The sequence below is a fragment of the Gymnoscopelus microlampas genome (assembly GCF_963454915.1).
Source record: "Gymnoscopelus microlampas genome assembly, chromosome: 5".
Taxonomy (NCBI): domain Eukaryota; kingdom Metazoa; phylum Chordata; class Actinopteri; order Myctophiformes; family Myctophidae; genus Gymnoscopelus; species Gymnoscopelus microlampas.
In genome coordinates, this window is record NC_139942.1 from 22,725,482 (window position 1) to 22,744,025 (window position 18,544).

The window sequence follows — 18,544 nt, forward strand, 5'->3', positions numbered from 1 at the left end:
TGGATTACCACTCAAACCTGCCATTCTAAAGAAAAGTAAAAAAAAAAAAAAAGAAGGAAAAAAGTGGTTTATGGAACAGATCTGCTATAGAGAAATCTAGTTGCACAATCTCAAGGAATGAGAGTGTTTTTTCATGTAACTATAGAAAATGGAGATAAAAGAGAAGCAAGAGAGCGGTTCTTCCAATGACCCACTTAAGTCTTTTTCAAATTTGTTTGAAAATGGCTGATCTACAAGCTCATCACTGCTTGTGATGTGATGCGTTCTGAGCTTGTAGAGATGCCTACATCTTTTTTTTTTTTAGAGATGCCTACAATTTTTTGAAATTTCCACCAAAATATTGATCATGCCAGGGTGAAAGTGGTTAAAATACATACTTGTGTATGTTATTGTGTACTGTATGTGTGCACATGTGTGACAGAGAAAGTTTGTACTTTGTGCTTGACTTGAATTTATATTTGGAAATGGTGTGTGTGCACATGGGCGCACATGGGTGTGTATGTTCATACATACACACTACAGTACTCACTGCGGTCCAATAAACAATCAACATAGCTAAACTCAGTCAAATCTGAAGCCATGCATGGCTGGAAGGTGGTGCCTGGATGCAGAGAATGGCAGTGTTTTTACTTAAGTAAAAGTATCAATACCACAAGGTAGTCAATTGAATTGAGTAAAAATGTACTTGAGTAGCCTAAGTACAAAAGTAAAAGTATAAAAGTGTTGGCATCAAAATATACTTAATGTGTCAAAAATAAAAGTACTCATAATGCAATTAATTTCGAATAGCCGAAGTAGGCTATATACAGAGCTGAAGTGGTTAATGTATGTTTTTTTCTTAATCTACATCTATAAGTGAGTGACACCCACAGCCACAACGCTAGAGGGAGCAACCATGATCTGGTACCACCCAAATTTAGAACAAACGTGGGAAAGTTCTCATTCTACTGCTATGCCACCAAAATGTGGAATGCCCTGACAACATCCATTAAATGATGTATAACACTGGAGACCAAAATATGTCCCATCTCTTATAGTGTTTGTATTTGTTGATGATATGTATTATTTATTTATCATTTAATTTGTTAAGTATTTGTTTATTTGTTCATTTTGTATGCTATGTTGATGAATTGAATTACATAGGAACACAAAGGACCCAGGATTTTTTTGTGTTATCCTGTTAAGCTTTAATGTCTTACTGTACCATGTGCTGTTTACATTTCTGACTAATAAAGTATTCAATCAATTGAAAATAAACAAACGTAACTAAAATGTTCAAATAATTGTACTGGAGTAAAAAGTACAATATTTGCCTCTGAGATGTAGTGGAGTAGAAGTAAAAATATAGAAAATTGGAAATACACCAGTAAAGTAAAAGTACCTCAACGTTGTACTTAAGTACAGTACTTGAGTACACCACTGGAGAATGGCACAGCTTACTGACCGTGTCCAGGTGAGTGCGCTGGTGCTTGGCACGGTCGCTGGAGTTACTGAAGGCTTTGAGGCAGCCAGGGTTTTGGCAAATGTAGGGCTTCTCTCCTGTGTGGCTCCGCAGATGGATCTTGAGGTTCTCCAGACGTGAGAACGCCTTAGAACAGCCCTCAAACTGCGAAACACACACACACACACACACACACACACACACACACACACACACACACACACACACACACACACACACACACACACACACACACACACACACACACACACACACACACACACACACACACACACACACACACACACACACACACAGCTTAAAGCATTTCATATTAATAGTAATAATAATAACAATAATCATGATAATAATCATAATAATCATCATAATCATCATAATCAATACTAATTTAATTAATAATTCATAATCATTATTAATATTAATATGATATATCACTTTTCAAAATCAATGTTACACCGGGCATTACACAAAATATAGATTTAATGATACTTTAACGAGAACAGAAAAACAAACAACAGAATACATAAACAATTACATAAAGAAAATAACCTTTCCTGTACAGGTAGGATTTTTAAAAGAGGAAGTTTAAAAAGTTAAAAACTTCAGCTTGAGCTCGTCTAGCAGACGCTCCAAAGGCTTCCGTGACTGACATACAGTATGTATAATTGTATTTGTCAGCAGGGGTGTCCTTTGGGGGTCCCAGGGGAACCCTATAGCGTTTGTATAAGATATTTTATGCCCATCCATCGACATGTGACACACGTTACAGATGTGATTTCTTCTGTTCAACCATACACTCATACTGTACATTTAAAGTAGCGTCCCTATTTTGGTCATGTCATTATAGGAGAGTATTTTCAAAAATGTATTTTTTTTCTCCCCAAAATAGCAACAATAGAAGATATACAAAATTTGAACGCATCGCATGGCCACCGTTTTTTTCAGAAAATGTAATTGGAAATACACAAGTAATAGATTTGTGATGACTCATAAATCCACAAGTGGGTCTTCAGATTCGATGTAAATGCCCTGGGACAAAAAGTGTCTCAAAATGCCAGTAAAACACAATACAGAGACGGAGCCAATGCCATGATTCATATTTGGTTGCGTGTGAGTGACGCACATTACAATAGCAGATCTACTTGCAATAAACAATAGCAGGACTATTCTAAAGAATAGCAGATCTACAAGCTCACAATGCAATGCAGGGCTTGTAGATCGGCTGAGTACAAATGAGACTTCAGGCAGGTATCTTCAGTATGGGCATACAGTGCAAAGTTGTGCTCACATAAGCATATACTACTCTACTTTATGCACACATGCAAAAACATAACCACACCAAAAGTGCGCACACACACACACATATGCATGTACGCATGCACGCGCGCACACATGCACGCGCGCGCGCGCGCGCACACACACACACACACACACACACACACACACACACACACACACACACACACACACACACACACACACACACACACACACACACACACACACACACACACACACACACACACACACACACACACACACACACACACACACACACACACACACACACTACGTACTGTAGGCATACAGACATGTAGACACGTAGAAACACACCACAAACACACATACATAAAGTTAAGAGTGTGATATGAGAAGCGTTGGTACAGTAGCTTCTGGTAAAAGCATTTCTCTTGGACATGGGCCAGACAAGAAGTAAATACCACACACTCTGTGGGCAGCCACCTCGCCTGATGCCTCACAGACAGCTAGTCACTACACACGCCATAGCATGGTATTATAGAACCATAACCCCATAGAAATATGTGAACTTTAGCAACAGTGCCTCCACCATCTCAAATGTCTCATACATTTTAATCTCATGATTTAATCTGCGATGCATTTTAGACCTGAATCAGTTAGTATTCGCAAAGTCACGTTTAGTGTTTGTTTTAACCATGTTGTCGTGCCAGATGCGCGGGTTTGCAACACAGAACAATACAGCGAGTATGTGCTAGAATAAATAACGATAGGAGGGCATTTTAAAGTCAATTGAACACATATTTCTGTGATCCCCTGACACTATGTGAACTGTGCCAATGTGTTAAACCCAACCCACATGGTGCTCCAAACTGATTAAAACAAATCGAAATAATTATTTACAACTAATTTAAACGGGGTCTGATTTATATACTACAACACAGACAGCATACAGTATACTGTATCCTTTTCAAGACAATCCAGGCGAAGAAAAACAAACATTTTTCTCTTCCTTGCGTTCATTCCACAGTTTTACTGGCTCTCACTAATGAGATAATAAATGTCATTCAGCTCATTGAGTTTAACGAGCTTCAACAAAATGTATGCTGATTAATCCAAGGCCTGCGGAACCTGCACACAATAACCTAAAGTCAACAGCAGCTCATTAAAAATACAGGGTTGTAGAGGTGATCCTTCTGAAACATTTGAATGGTTTATTTATGCCCACATCAACTGCGCGCGTGCGCACCACATACACACACACACACACACACACACACACACACACACACACACACACACACACACACACACACACACACACACACACACACACACACACACACACACACACACACACACACAAATGTACACAAACATATGCGATATATTATGTCCTGGGTAGCTGAGGATAACACAACAAACATTATGCAACTTTTACAATCCACTATGTCAAGTTATACCAAACTGCACTTACAGTACATCAGTTACCTTCGTTTGAGTGATTTGAAGGGAAATGTTTGAACTGCAGGATGCTACATATGCATCCAATCTTCCCCATTACAATTCAACCCCATGGCTACCACAGTTTAAAGGCCATGAAACAAAAAATAAAACAAATGAAACTATATCCGTCCGATTATATGTAGCTCCTAAGAAGAAACATTTCTCATGTTGTTCACATGGTTAGAAAATTAAGCACAGCTTTATCTAAGCTTTCAGATGAAAACGTTTATGCACTTTATTTCCTTGGCTTGTGAGTATAATGTGTCATTCTCTGAGAGGCTCTGAATATTCAAAATGGAACTCTTCATACCAAACAATGCTTTCCATTAATTCCACATGCTATGGAGCTGAGTTAAGCATTCTTTCAATAAATTGTGAATTTTAATGACATCCAAAATACACTCACTCTCTCAAAGTGACTTCAAAACACATACATACTGTATCTCGTACAGTTTCTGTACTGTACAATGTGGATGTGGACTATGTATTCAAACTTTTCTTTACAGACCTCTACTCTAATCCTTTTTTATTGAAAAGACATTGACCCCAGGGCTGGGCTAAATATATTGAAACCAATTTTTTGAACCAGTAACCGACTCAATCTAGCTCATGTAGGTTAATCAAATAATCGAGAAGCAGGGTCTTTTTAACCTTAACCCTTTTAATTTGCTATACAAAACAACACAAACTGTTTTTTTTTAATCGACTAAATCGATTATTCTGATTAACCACTTAACCCTGTATTATACATTGTTGGTGGCGTACAAAAACAGTGAAAATAGCAGATCTACAAGCTCACAACGCGTAGCATTGCGATGCGTTGCAAGCTTGTAGATCTGCTATTTTCACTAGGTTTATCCTATATTAAAATTTGCCCAACGGGAGGACCGGTCGGCAGGCGGGCTGACCACGTCATCACGCTCATGTCATTATCTATTTTTTTAACAATCATTCATTAATCATCATCAAGGCAAAAGTTTGAAATAATTGTGATTGATTTGCAGTCATAGCGCCCAGCCCTATTGACCTCACTATATTCTCCATGGAAAGATGAATGTTTTTGTTTTCATGCAATAATTCATTTTCATGCATACTTTCATCACTGTCTGGTCTGATTCCTGCTGGAGGCAACATCTCAGAGGATACTTGTAATAGAAATACGAATATATTTCTGCAGGAAAGTAATGCATGTGCTATATGTAAAGCCACCATACATGCTGAACACAGTATACAGTATGTAGGCCAAACACTGTAAGATATGCATGGCTGATTCTTCCATAGTTAAGTTGAAATCGCCATTGGGAGCCCTTGTTTACAACATGAATAGTAGGCCTACCTGTCTAATCTTAGACTTGACGTTATGAGCTGGTAAATGACCATGAATTCATGAACAAACACAGACTATATTCATAAGAAATATTCATTTTCCACCACTGCAATAGGAGTGACTTAATTTTCATGTTTTTGGCTCAGGTGTTTTATGAAAATAAAATTACTTATTCCACATTGAGATTTTATACAAGTCTCTCGAGCGTGACTAATAACTCCTTTCTGTGGCGATGCTTTCTGCTGTTTATTTAATCATATTAATCTGTCAGTGGGCAAAACTCCACATTAATATATTTACAAGCTGGCGGCAGATTAGGTCATATTTAATGAACTAATTCAATTTCACAGGAAATGTGTCCTGTAGTAGTGCAGGTTTGTCTGAATGGAGCACTAATGGAAGACGCGGTATGATGACAGAGGTGGAACCATGGGGGAATTACAGAAAGACTTACTCACGCTTCATCTGAAGGCTGCTGGAAGAGAGAGAGAGAGAGAGAGAGAGAGAGAGAGAGAGAGAGAGAGAGAGAGAGAGAGAGAGAGAGAGAGAGAGAGAGAGATTTGGCACCAAAACACAAGGTCATGATGGGAAAGACACTGGTCATCCCTCCCAAGAATTACCAAGGTTGTGCTTCAGGATATGACCCGTGGAGTATGATGCATGGGCCCAGGGGACTGTGTTGTACTTTTTAAAAGACAGGTCGTCAGTCCAAAAGACACGTGGCCCTAGTCTCGTCTCTGTCGTGGGCTTTGTCAAGGTCTTTTTTTTTCATGAGTCTCAAAGCTCTCTTCCCCATAATTCTGTCCTTTTATAAAACTAGTGAATATAAAGCTTATTTGAATATGTAAAACAATAACAACAACAACAACAACAACAACAACCCAGAAACACCAGTATGGCTTCGCTCAAAGATTGGATTCTGTGGGGTGGGAATGGAGCCTATATGGGCTGGTTGTGTTTTTAAAGGTATCAGTGTTGACTTGATGCTTGAGGCTGGGGCGGCACCTGTCAGCAGGGAGTGTTGGGCGGGAGGAGAAGGACGAAGGCTCTACGTCCTCCCCATGGGGGCTCCTCACTGGTAGGTGAGTCAGTAGGATACAGTGACAACATGTGTGTGGGGAGGAAACAATTGGCATAACGATTACATTGGGGAGAAAAAGGGGAAAAAGCTAAATAAACTAAAAAAGGATTGACTTGAACAGGTCTCATCTACAGAATGGTCTTGACAAAACAGCTATTACTGTATATTACGTTGGGGTCAGTGACATGGTCAGGTGGTTAGAAATGAATCCATATTCTAACACCCCAAGACTGATGTCTTGGGGTGTTTTGCTTCAATGACAGCTGATATGTACTATTGTTTAATTGAGATGAATGCTGTGTATTTGACTAAAAAATAGAAAATAACAGAAAATAACAAGCAGATCTTTGTATTCTTCATTCAGCTGGCACACTTTCTATTCATTAGACAGAGAGAGCACAGAGCCACGATTGTCCCTTTGGTGCAGATGAGTAAGGGAAACCCGTCTCGAGGAGAGGAAACCATTTGATCATCATCCCTCTCTCTTCTCAGAGACAGTCTCTCCATCACTAAAGCTGAGCAGTCTGGAGTTAAGGCGTGGCGTGATGTACAGTAAGAACTCAAACCAAGCTAGGTTGAAGCTTTTGAAACTCTGTTCATTCTTAAATGACACCAATAAGGAAAGATGTACATCTAGCAATAACCCCTAAGAGGCTGTTCTTCACCGGGATTATGGGAGACCACAGTGGCGTTTATATAGAAGAGATAAAAGCTTGCATACTGAATGAAAGGGTTTCTTCTATGTGATATACAGTACATAGCAATAAATATTAGTATACAACGTGCAAAATGGCATATACAGTTAGCCTGGTTCCAGACCATAGACCCTGCCCACTCTCTGAGTGGACTGCTCCTTTTGGTCTGGTGTCATAATGTGAGCCTATGGCTTTTCACGGTCGAAGAAAAACCTGTCAAATCAGAGTCGGAGGTGGGGGTGGTCTAACGACAAGCCAATCAGCGAATATCTGCTAAAACAAGCTGTGTGATGACGTCAGATGTAGGCGGATCCGTGGATCTCTTGTGATTGGTTTAGGGACATTTGAATCCCCTCCCCCTGGTAATCACGGACACTGCAGCCAATGTCAGACTGAATCTCCGCGCAGCTTCAGGCTGATAATCAGGCTAATATACAGTAGCTTCCCAGTTAATATGTGAGATGGATAAGTAATTAAGTACGGACAGCCATTCGTTAAGGGAATTATCAGCACAGCTCCATACAATTACGTATGTTTGACCAAAGAGAAATGGCCACTGTAATCAAAGTAACATTTAAATACAATGAATCCGGCCACACTCACCATGCACTTGTTGGGTTTCTCTCCAGAGTGCACCCTCATGTGGATGAGAAGCTTGTAGCGTGCATTAAAGGGCTTGTAGCGTCGCACGCAGCCCGCCCAGAAACAGGCAAACTCCTCCCCTTTCCGCTGGTCTATGTGCGCCTTCTCGATGTGCCTCACCAGCTCCTCCTGATGGCCATATGCTGCACTGCAGTCGATCCAGCGACACTGGCCCTGTTGGTCCATTGTCGCGTCAGGAGGTCCAGGAAGCCTCGGGGACTGAAGGGGGGATCGGTCCTGACCGGGGAGGCCTTGCTCCCCTTGGAGGGGTTGGCTCAGATGGAACAGCTCCCCCTGAGGATGGTTGCTGAGTTGAAACAAGTCTGCCTCACATGTTAGGAAGTCATCTATTGGCTCCTGTTTTATGGAGTGATACTCAACCTGGAGCTTCTGCTGTTGCTGACGACACTTGTTGAGGGCTATGTGGGCCCCAACGGTGCTACTAAGAGGGGAAGAGGAGGTCAGCAATAGTGAGGATGAAGAAGAGGTAGAGGAGACAGAAGAGGAGGGGGAGCAGAAGGAGGAAGAGGAGGGGGAGGTGGAGTGCATCTGATGAAAACCTTCCTGCCTCTGGGCACTGTGCTTGGCCTCTGTGTGCAATGTAGGTGAAAAGTCTTCCAAAGTCCTATTTATAGGAGATCCGTTTGTCTTATAGTTAGAGCAGAGGAGGGAGGTGAGGTCCAGCCCCAGGGAGGTAAGGGACAGGGAAGTCCTTGGATGATAACACAGACCAAGACCCCCTGAATGGATAGACGGAAGTGAATGACAGAGGTCTCCAGGGGACGATGGAGCTTCAAAATCCTCTGTGTCCTCGAATACACTGCCAAAACCAGGTAGGGTTAATTGGGTGTCTGTGGGTCCAAGGTCTGGGGGCCACATGTTATCCTCCTCTTCCCGTCTCCTAATAAAAGATCCCTGTAGTGAAATTGTTGTTGTTGATTCAGATGGAGCTGATGAAAACCCTGTTTAAGTCTCCATCGTTAGAGAAGAGATCCAGAGCATCTTTCAATGCTCAGTACATGAGTCGATACGCTGCCGCTGGCCATGCTCATTTGGAATCGGGTTTACTCAACGTTCTTTCATATGTGCCAAACTGGTGCATGGTCAATATCTCCTTTGTGCACTGTGGGAGACAAAAAAACAAAACAAACCTTGACTTGAGTCATTTTAATAGAAAGCAACACTAATATAAAACATTATTGCACACACTGTAACAATACCACAAATTACAACTGTGAGCAGAATTGGCGAAAGTGCAAATATTTTGTTGGACAACCTGCCATGAATTACTGAAACATAAAACTGGCCCTCGGGGAAACGTTGTCGCACTCTGCATGTTCCTCCTTTAATTTCCAGCCCCCTGCAAATCTTTATCCAGTCATTAACACTAAATGGAGCACGGTAACCAGCACACATGGTCAGGGATGAAATCAAACCCAAACAAACAGGGGACAGCCCACCTTCTTGTCAACAGGCCTCAATCAAACTGGCTAGGAGTCTGTCACTGAGGAGTGTATATTTGGCTTCCTTTGAGCTGCCCTGGTAGTCGGGCCTGGTTCATAATGGCAGGCGTACAGGCCACCCTGACAGCGAACAGCCAGGCATTTGTACAGCAGCAGATTGCCTGGAACCTGGTGCCAGATGAGGCGGCTGGCCTGGAACTGGTGAAGAGATGGAGGGTAATGGACCGCATCTCTCCACTAACTAACCTGCAGCGTAGGGGCCTGGAAAACAGAGACCTCCAAACTGAAGGCCCCACCTCCCATCACTTATACAGTAGCTCTACTGTGCAATGGTCCTTGCATGTTCATTGGGATAGAGTTAACTAACACTGCTCTGTGTCATCTGCCAGACACTGATGATCTAATATGCAACAGGATCATTGCCATATATAATTGGTCATCGGAAAGATTTGATGGGATTTTATGTGTCTGGAAGACCTTTTATGAGCCAAAAAAACGACAAGACCATGATGATCAGTACGTAAACTTCTCTAGTTATATTAGCTGAGGAAGGAGGCAGTAAGTGTAGGTTTATGCCCTTAGTTTCCTGGTACACTCTGGTTTACAGTTTTATGATTCTTCCCGTAAATCGCTGGAGTTCCCCTCACCAGAGTCATGTAGCGGGCCAATCGTGGGAACTGTGGTTAGATGCTAATTAGAGATGTTGCTGTTGAGGGCCCAAATGTGTCAGTGTGTGTCGAGGAGAACAGCAGGATTAATGATACTTATGTAACAGAGTTGGTTTGGCAAGCTCTGGTTGAAATGATTACCTAATTGGGTACCTGTGTTATAGCATAAATCACACAAATCCATGGGAGTTTAGTGGGATATCTGTGGGCGTCCAGATGACCTGCAATTAAGACAGTCGAATCGCGATTTTACCAAATAGCTTTTGAATACTGAAGGACCAAAGAACTATTGAATATTCACCTACCATTTGATCTCTATCATGTGATAATAATCAGAATCATCAGAATCAGAATCATGTTTCACCAAAACAGAATCTCATGCAACTATGCTTTATGCTGTTAAAATAGCAAAAGAGTGGGGCATAACTATAAGCTCTGCTGCACACAGAGGGAAAAAAGGGGATTTTTAAAAAATCAGCAGGGTATCTATTCAAGGATGATTTTGGTTCTGATCCAGAAAGACGAGTCAGACAGTAAACCTAAGAAAAGTGTCCCACAAAGCCCCAACTTATCCAACAGACTTTGTAAAATAGCAGGCATCTCATATGGTGTCTTTTAAAAAGCCTTGCTCACTGAGGTTAGCTAAACACAGCTGTGGCATTTCAGGACAAGTAAATGTGTACTTGTCTCAACAATAAGCACTTCGGTTCTTGAATTACACACTTTTTGTTGAACTGAAACATGGGAAAAAGGTTCCTCAACAGGCATGAATTCCACAAAAGGATATTCACGTCCTTAGAATGCTTCTGTAGAATGAGTTTTTAGCATCAAATATCTTGATGATGATGATGATGATAGAAAATAACAAACTACTTGCACTAAATGCATTATTTCTTCATTTCATTTTGACAAAGTCCTGCCACTTAAACATATAATGTGTAAAGCAGAGAGTAAGTTGATAATTACCAGACCATGAGGAAATAAGCGTTTTTCCAATGCAGTGTAATCAGTGTGAAGGTCACTTGCCAAAGACAATCAGCCTTTTCTAACATCTTATAACTGAAACCAAATGTTTACACATCTGACAAATTGTCATGTCATATGTTGTGAAAGTAATGCAATTTTGAATAAACATATACAAATTCAAACCAGCAGTTCACCCACTTTCGTTGGTTTCACACTGTTTGATGCCACTATGATTTGGCTCAGACAACAGCCTTGTCATTAAGAGAGACAGACAGGTAGTGTTGTGAGGAATTCTTAGTCCGAAATTAGCCAATCCACAAGCTCACAATGTGACGCAGCACAACGCGTGGTGAGCTTGTAGATTGGCTATTTTTGGTACACGACACCGTCGTATAACAACATAAACCAGGCCTTTTGCATAAGGCATGCTTACGTCCTTTGAGGAATGAGGCAGATGAAAACCAGAGAAAAATGACACGCTGTAATGTTTTAATGAAGGTAACTGGTGCTGTGTGCATCACAATGGGATCCAATTTAAAAAAAATAATAGTGATGATGTTTTCCACCGCTGCCTACCTTTAAAAATGGGACCGGAACGTCACGCTGAGACATATGGTTCAAAGAACCTAGCATATGGCTATCCACTTCCTAAAACACAATGAGCCACATCATATCACTCAGCCAAAGGTTTGCACACGTAATACAAACAAGTCCCATTTGAAATCCATATACCATATTACCTTCTGCACACAGCATAATACAAGTGAGATTATTCATGTTAATCTAACCATAGCGTCTATATCGTAGTTATCATAGTTTCCTATCTTTAGCTCTAACTTTCTCTTTACTTAAAGCTACATTCTGTAACTTTCATGTCTTGTCCAGGATTCGAACCTGGGTCCCCTCTACATGCTCAAATGTATGTAGAGACTGCCTGCTTGGGGGGGGGGCAATACCACTTGTCAACCAGTTGTGGTCAAACCAGAGAATAGGCTATAAATGTCTCAATTGAAGAACAGGGAGACCAAATACAACCAAAATTGTATAAGTTATATTAAACATTAATATACTCAAAATAAAAGGTTATTCACAAAATAAAAAGTTACATAGTTTAGCTTTAAAGTCCAGCTGCAATGTGTTCTACGTTTATGATCCAGCATCAACAGGAGTGTTTTCTATTAGTAAGTGGTTGGCGAATCTTTACAAATGTTCAGATGTACAATTCCTTCTGCAAAGATACTGCAAATGACATCTAACAATTTATGAGAATCCTTGTGGGGTAATAGCGGGTAGGTAAAAGGTCATTAGCTCTGCTGGTGATACCATCTGATACACAACTGTTTATTTCTAACATCTGCTAACACCTGGTCTGAAGTCAAAATAACATGGAATAATTTGTGGCTGTGCATACAGTACAGAATGTGCCATAAGTATTTCCAGCCTAACCCGTATTAGCCTCTTCTGCCTGGAATTAAAACAAAAAACAATGCCACCATTTCCACCTATGTCAGCCCACAGTTCCCCTCTGAGATACTAGCCTCTCTGTTGCTTTGATGAGGATAAAAGGTGAATAAATATTTACTAATTTTAACAATACAGAATGTATATGTTTAAAGGGTATTATGTCTGTCTGTCTGTCTGTCTGTCTGTCTGTCTGTCTGAATCTTAGCCGGATATCTCAAGCAGTTATGAACGGATTTGCACAAAACGTGTTGGAAAGATTGACAATTTGCCAAAAGGGGGTGTGGTAGTTCTCTCATAATAATGCACATAACTTATTAACAGATTAGCATAACTCCACAAGCGTTGAATCAAAGGCCCAGGAAGAACTGATTAACTGGTCACATGCGTTAAGATCATTAAGTTCTATTTACATTACTAAAAGTGATATGGCACGAAAAGCACCACAACACCTTATACTACCTCAGAAAATACGACTTTGGCGGAAGACTTTGCTCCACTGAGCACATTATCTAGTATTCTATACAGTTATTGTTTCAAAATATCTCAAATTTGGTTATCAAAACATATAGCCTACTGTATGTCACAATTTAATATTCTCCAGTAAAACTCCACAGATTATGGCTGGCTATTTGCAAGGCTATATTCCTGGTTGTACCCAAATAACACAAAATGAGAACAGCAGAGTCTTACATAAACAAGCACTAGATATATTAATGAATACTACATGGGTTAATGAATGAGAACTGACATTGAGGCAGTGTAGCCTTTCAGTCAGAACTGTACACCACTCTCATGTCACCTTCTCTATTCTCTCACTCACAATGACCAGACCGGCTGTCCTTAATGCTCCTCTGAGGTAAGACAGATAACATTCCAAATCAATAATGCTGTTATTATAATGGTGAAGGATGGCTGGCATCACAAGGACCAGACCGGATTCCATTTGTATAACGGCATATTTTCTGGATGACCAAGTATATTCTTCTGTTTTATTTTTAATTGAAAGTGCAATACAATAAACCAGCACAGGGACTAATAATAACGGAATGACTTCCCTGTGGTTCTTGTGATGTCATGTGGCCCGTCTACATGACATCAGGCGTCCAATTTATGACATCAGTACTATGACGTGCGATGGCATCAATCATCTCCATATTTGGGCTAGGTTTCAGCCTCATCCGTCAGACGGACAGACAGACAGACAGACAGACAGACAGACAGACAGACAGACAGACAGACAGGCAGGCAGGCAGACAGACAGACAGACAGACAGGCAGACAGACAGGCAGGCAGGCAGGCAGGCAGGCAGGCAGGCAGGCAGGCAGGCAGGCAGGCAGACAGACAGACAGACAGACAGACAGACAGACAGACAGACAGACAGACAGACAGACAGACAGACAGGCAGGCAGGCAGGCAGGCAGGCAGGCAGGCAGGCAGACAGGCAGACAGACAGACAGACAGACAGACAGACAGACAGACAGACAGACAGACAGACAAGCAAGCAAACAAGCAGACAGACAAGCAGGCAGTCACTGTAGACCACAACATAAAAAATAAGCGTTTCCCATTATTTTTCAGTCTGGTTTTGTTTGTCTTTTTTTACCCTATCCAGGACCAGGTGATCTTGCAGGGGCCAGGCACATATTAGAGAGAGAAAAATAACATTACAAACATATGAATGGAAATGTGTTGGAAACGGGAACACGTGCTTCAAATGATGTCACTTCCTGAAGCAGGTGTGGAATCTTTTTTCCTACATGTGTCTCTACCATGAATCACAGGGACAAATGTCCTTTAAAACGATTAATTATTATTCCGCTCTCAAATCAATAGAATAGGTGGATCCCTGACATCTTCGATCAACCTACACACCTGTCATATAACTCTCTCATCCTGGCAGACCTAAACATTTACAAGCAGGTGCGACCGTGCACAGATGGCAGGAAATTCCAGTGAAATGACAGTCACTTGGTCCAAAACCACAAGTTACTGAGAGTGGCGTCAGTGGACCAGAACCATCAGGGCCAGAGACTATGGACTCCTCATGGGGTCCACAATTTGCCAACATTTTGAAACAGGAGCAGCTTTAAAATATGCCTGTTAAAACTCTTTTATGATTGTTTGCATCCTGTGCCTTGTATATTTAAACCCTCACTCCACTACATGATTCAAAATCAATTATCTTAAGGGTGGGTTTAGAGTTTTTTTTGGGGGGTGCAACAAAGGTTGAGGTAAGAGCAGCTTGTGACTCATCTTCTGGCGAGCCGGTGTATTTATATATACGAGTCCATACATCATAGGCTGAACTGTATCAAATGGCAGGATATGGTACTCTCTGACAGACTGTGGGCCACTCCTACACTTGATGTCATCGGACGACTGAATTTTACACAGCCATCAGATTACAGCAAAAAACATTAAAGTGCAATCAACCTTTTTGAGGGTCATATTGTAAATACATTAGGGAAAGATGAAAGATGAGGAAATGATGACAAAACAATTCATCTCAAACAAATTTCATGAGTTTGCAATACTTCCTTGACTCAATATCATTCAAATAAATAATTTGAAATATGTGTCCCGTCCTGACTAGTACCAGCACTCTGTCCAAGAATAATCTAAACTCTATTGGAAGGTAATGACTGAAAATCACAGCAAAAGCCACAGTGAAATTCACATAACTTATCCGACTGTATATCCAAGCGGCCCCCAGAGAGGCCAAGAAACATTCATCATTCATTTTTCATACTAAAACCTTGAAATGTAAATGTGCTTTCCTCTGGGAGCAGATGAAACGAGAAACGTTACGTACTGCATGTGTCCTCCACCTATTCACTGAAGCCTCATCAATCTTGACAGAGCTCTTTAATGTAACTGCTCTACTTGTTATGTTTGTATGTTAGCATTAGGTGGCTTCCAGTAAAAATATTTGAATTATTATTTTGCAACAACTTGTCTGGTTTTCTCTTCTCTGTGAGTGTGTGTTTCCCAACACCAACCACTTACTAATAGAAAACACTCCTGTTGCTACTGGATCATAAACGTAGATCTGTGTCAGACACACATTTTCAATCTGGCATAAAATATTTAATGCCTGATTTATACATGGTTGCGTGCCGTGTTATGCAATATGCACCAAAAATAGGCCGTTTACAAGCTCACAATGTGTTGCGCTTATTAGTATAAATCACCCCTTACAATCCAATTGCACAGAATCAGACACTTAACAACATGACAGCTGTACTGTACATGTACACTACATCTCTTTAGAAGTAAAACAAAATCATAATAAATAGGGGGAATTAGCCAAGGGATCTCAGCCAAAGAGAGACAGACACGCACACGCACACACACACACACACACACACACACACACACACACACACACACACACACACACACACACACACACACACACACAGAGAGAGAGAGACCAATTCTTTAAAATAAATTAAAGTGATCTGAAAATAGCCTCTAAAGGAAAAAGTTGAATTTACATCATATGTTAAAGACATAAGCTAAAGGCTAAAGACATAAAGAGACAACCGTGTAATACCCGGTCCTGTTTTTATCCCACAAATTAGGCAGAGGGCAAGCAGAGGCAGAATTCTGGAAGCTGAAATAATTACCCCAAGTAAACATGCTTCAAAACTATTTTAGCCTGTAATAAATACACCAAAAGAATGTTGAAACAATTACCTCTAATACTCACAGTGAGTCCAATATCCAATTCTGTCACCCATGGGAGTTGTAAAAAGACTAACCGGCCAACAAAAATATTTTTGAATGCACCAGAAATGAGCAAATGGGCTCTATTCATCTGGTAGGCCTAATCAGTTGATCAGTTGATGTTCATGAAAAGTAAATAGGGGCTATGCAGCTGAGGAAAAAAAACAAGTAACAAATTGTCTCATCATCACTATAAATCCAGCATCTAGGATCAAAATCAATTCATTCATTAATGCATCAATCTGGTGAGTTTCAGAGATGAGTAAAACAAAGTTTTAGATGACAAATTAGTCTCACATGAGTTTTGAATTAATGACTTAAGCACACCCAAGAAAGGCTATCTATAATGTTATTAAATTGTAATGAGGGAACACACACTGTATTCCTCCCAGTAGTGATCTATGGAACACAAACATAAGCACCTCAAGATATAAGCCAGTTATGAAGCTCATAAACTCACACCTTCAGCAGAGCTCACAAGCTTTAAATAGATGATGACTGGAAACATTGGCTCCTCTATGAACAGTAGACTATCATCCTTGGGTTATTCTCCAAAAGCTCCATGTTAGTGATACTATAAAGACTAATGACAAAACAAGCCTCCACGTCTGTTGGGCTTTCTGTAAAGTCATATTTCCACCCCCTGCATAGCTGCTTCATTCCAGCCACATTACATAAATCAGAAAGCAGAGTGGGAAGGACTGAGTCTGATTACTGATGGGGGAGGAGGGGTATATCACAGTGTCCTATTTGGTGCTAGTTCAATAGAGTGTATTTATTAGTCTTCAAGAACACATTGTTGCACAATCATAACAACTTGTGTAATCTAATCCACGTATGTCCTGGGACAGATAAAAATAGCTTCAAGAAAGTGATATTTCTATGAATTCAGGAACAGTAGACACTTGGCCACCTAATTGAGCATTTCTAATTAGGTATAATGATGACAGCCGACAGGCAATTAAGCATTCGTCACTGTGCACCAGCGGTGGAAAACGTAGGCCCTATACTCACATTTTTTACTTAAGTAAAAGTATCAATACCGGAATGTTGAAATACTCTGTTAAGTAAAGTAACAAATAAATCGGTGCTGAAGTGGTTACTGTATGTTTTGTAACAAGAATCTAAATCTACAAATTAACTAGTAACTAAAGTGTTCAAATAATTGTAGTGGGGTAAAAGTACAATATTTGCTTCTGAGATGTGGAGTAGAAGTAATAAGTAGTATTGAACATTTGACAGTACTTGAGTAAATGTACTTAGTTACTTTACACCACTGATTAGCTATAATAATGACAGCCGACAGGCAATTATGCATTCTGTGCATCCACTCCTACCAACTAAAAGTTACATTTTGACGAATAGGTCTCTTGGTTTAAGTGTAGGTGCAATTACAGTGCTAACCTGGGGTGTGTTAATAGACAAGCTGGCAATATGACAATCGATGCAGCTTCTCTGTTGCAAATTGTTGAGCAATAAGTTATAGTCTAATTAGGTAAGACTAATTGGTTGGAAAGCACCCCAAAAAGGTTTTGCTTTTCACAATAAAGACACTAAATCTTTCACACAAGCTAATAATATACAGCTATAAACAAAAATGCAGTGGTGTAAAGTAACTAGTATAAGTACTGTACTTAGGTACTCTTTTGGGATATTTTTTTTACTTTACTGGAGTATTTTCAATTTCCAATTATTTTACTTCTACACCACTACATCCCCTGCCATTTTCAAAAGATTAAAAAATAAAAAATTATACATTTTTGAAACGGGACCTTCTGCATAATGAGTACTTTTACTTTTGGCACTTTAAATATTATTGTGATGCCAATACTTTTGTACTACTCAAGTAAATTGAGCACTGGACCTTTACTTAGAGTATTTTTACATGATGGTATTGATACTTTTTCCATTTAGTACTTTTCCCACCACTGTACAAAAATGCAACACTATATAGGAAGTTCCCCATGAATCCTTACCGTTGCTGCGCTGCCTTACAACTCGCTCCGTGACAACGTCTGTCCGTTGCGCTGCTGCTGCTGGGTCATTCTAACTATGTGCTGGGTCCATGCTCTGGACAACTAGTCTCTCACGTGATTCCAACTTCCAACTAAAAGCACTTGGAATTACACGCGCTTCTTTATTGTACGTGTAACGCACTGTACAAGCAGCGCCCAGATCGAGGCTGTTCTCTGTTGTAACAGTGTGTATCCATGAACAAAGTACAGTCCATGGGAGGTAAGATTCTCTGGAGCAACTCTTGCCCGTTTACGCTGGGGGAAATCAC

At 40.4% G+C, this 18,544-nt stretch overlaps 1 protein-coding gene across 3 annotated transcripts in view; it reads right to left on the reverse strand.

Moving 5' to 3' along the window:
• Positions 1–18,367, reverse strand: part of glis1a (GLIS family zinc finger 1a) — a 35,851-nt gene extending 17,484 nt beyond the window's left edge. Inside the window, exons 1-3 of one of the 3 annotated variants that reach the window (XM_084057483.1) lie at positions 18,237–18,367; positions 7,932–9,093; positions 1,445–1,606 (exon numbers count right to left, since the gene is read on the reverse strand). In XM_084057483.1, coding sequence (XP_083913609.1) covers positions 1,445–1,606; positions 7,932–8,849 — 1,080 coding nt within the window. In that variant the 5' untranslated portion in view covers positions 8,850–9,093; positions 18,237–18,367. Of the gene's footprint in view, positions 1–1,444; positions 1,607–7,931; positions 9,094–11,643; positions 11,692–16,722; positions 16,811–18,236 lie in introns of those variants that run through there. The other 2 variants (XM_084057484.1, XM_084057485.1) reach the window with 2 other exon arrangements.
• Positions 18,368–18,544: the final 177 nt, after the last annotated feature.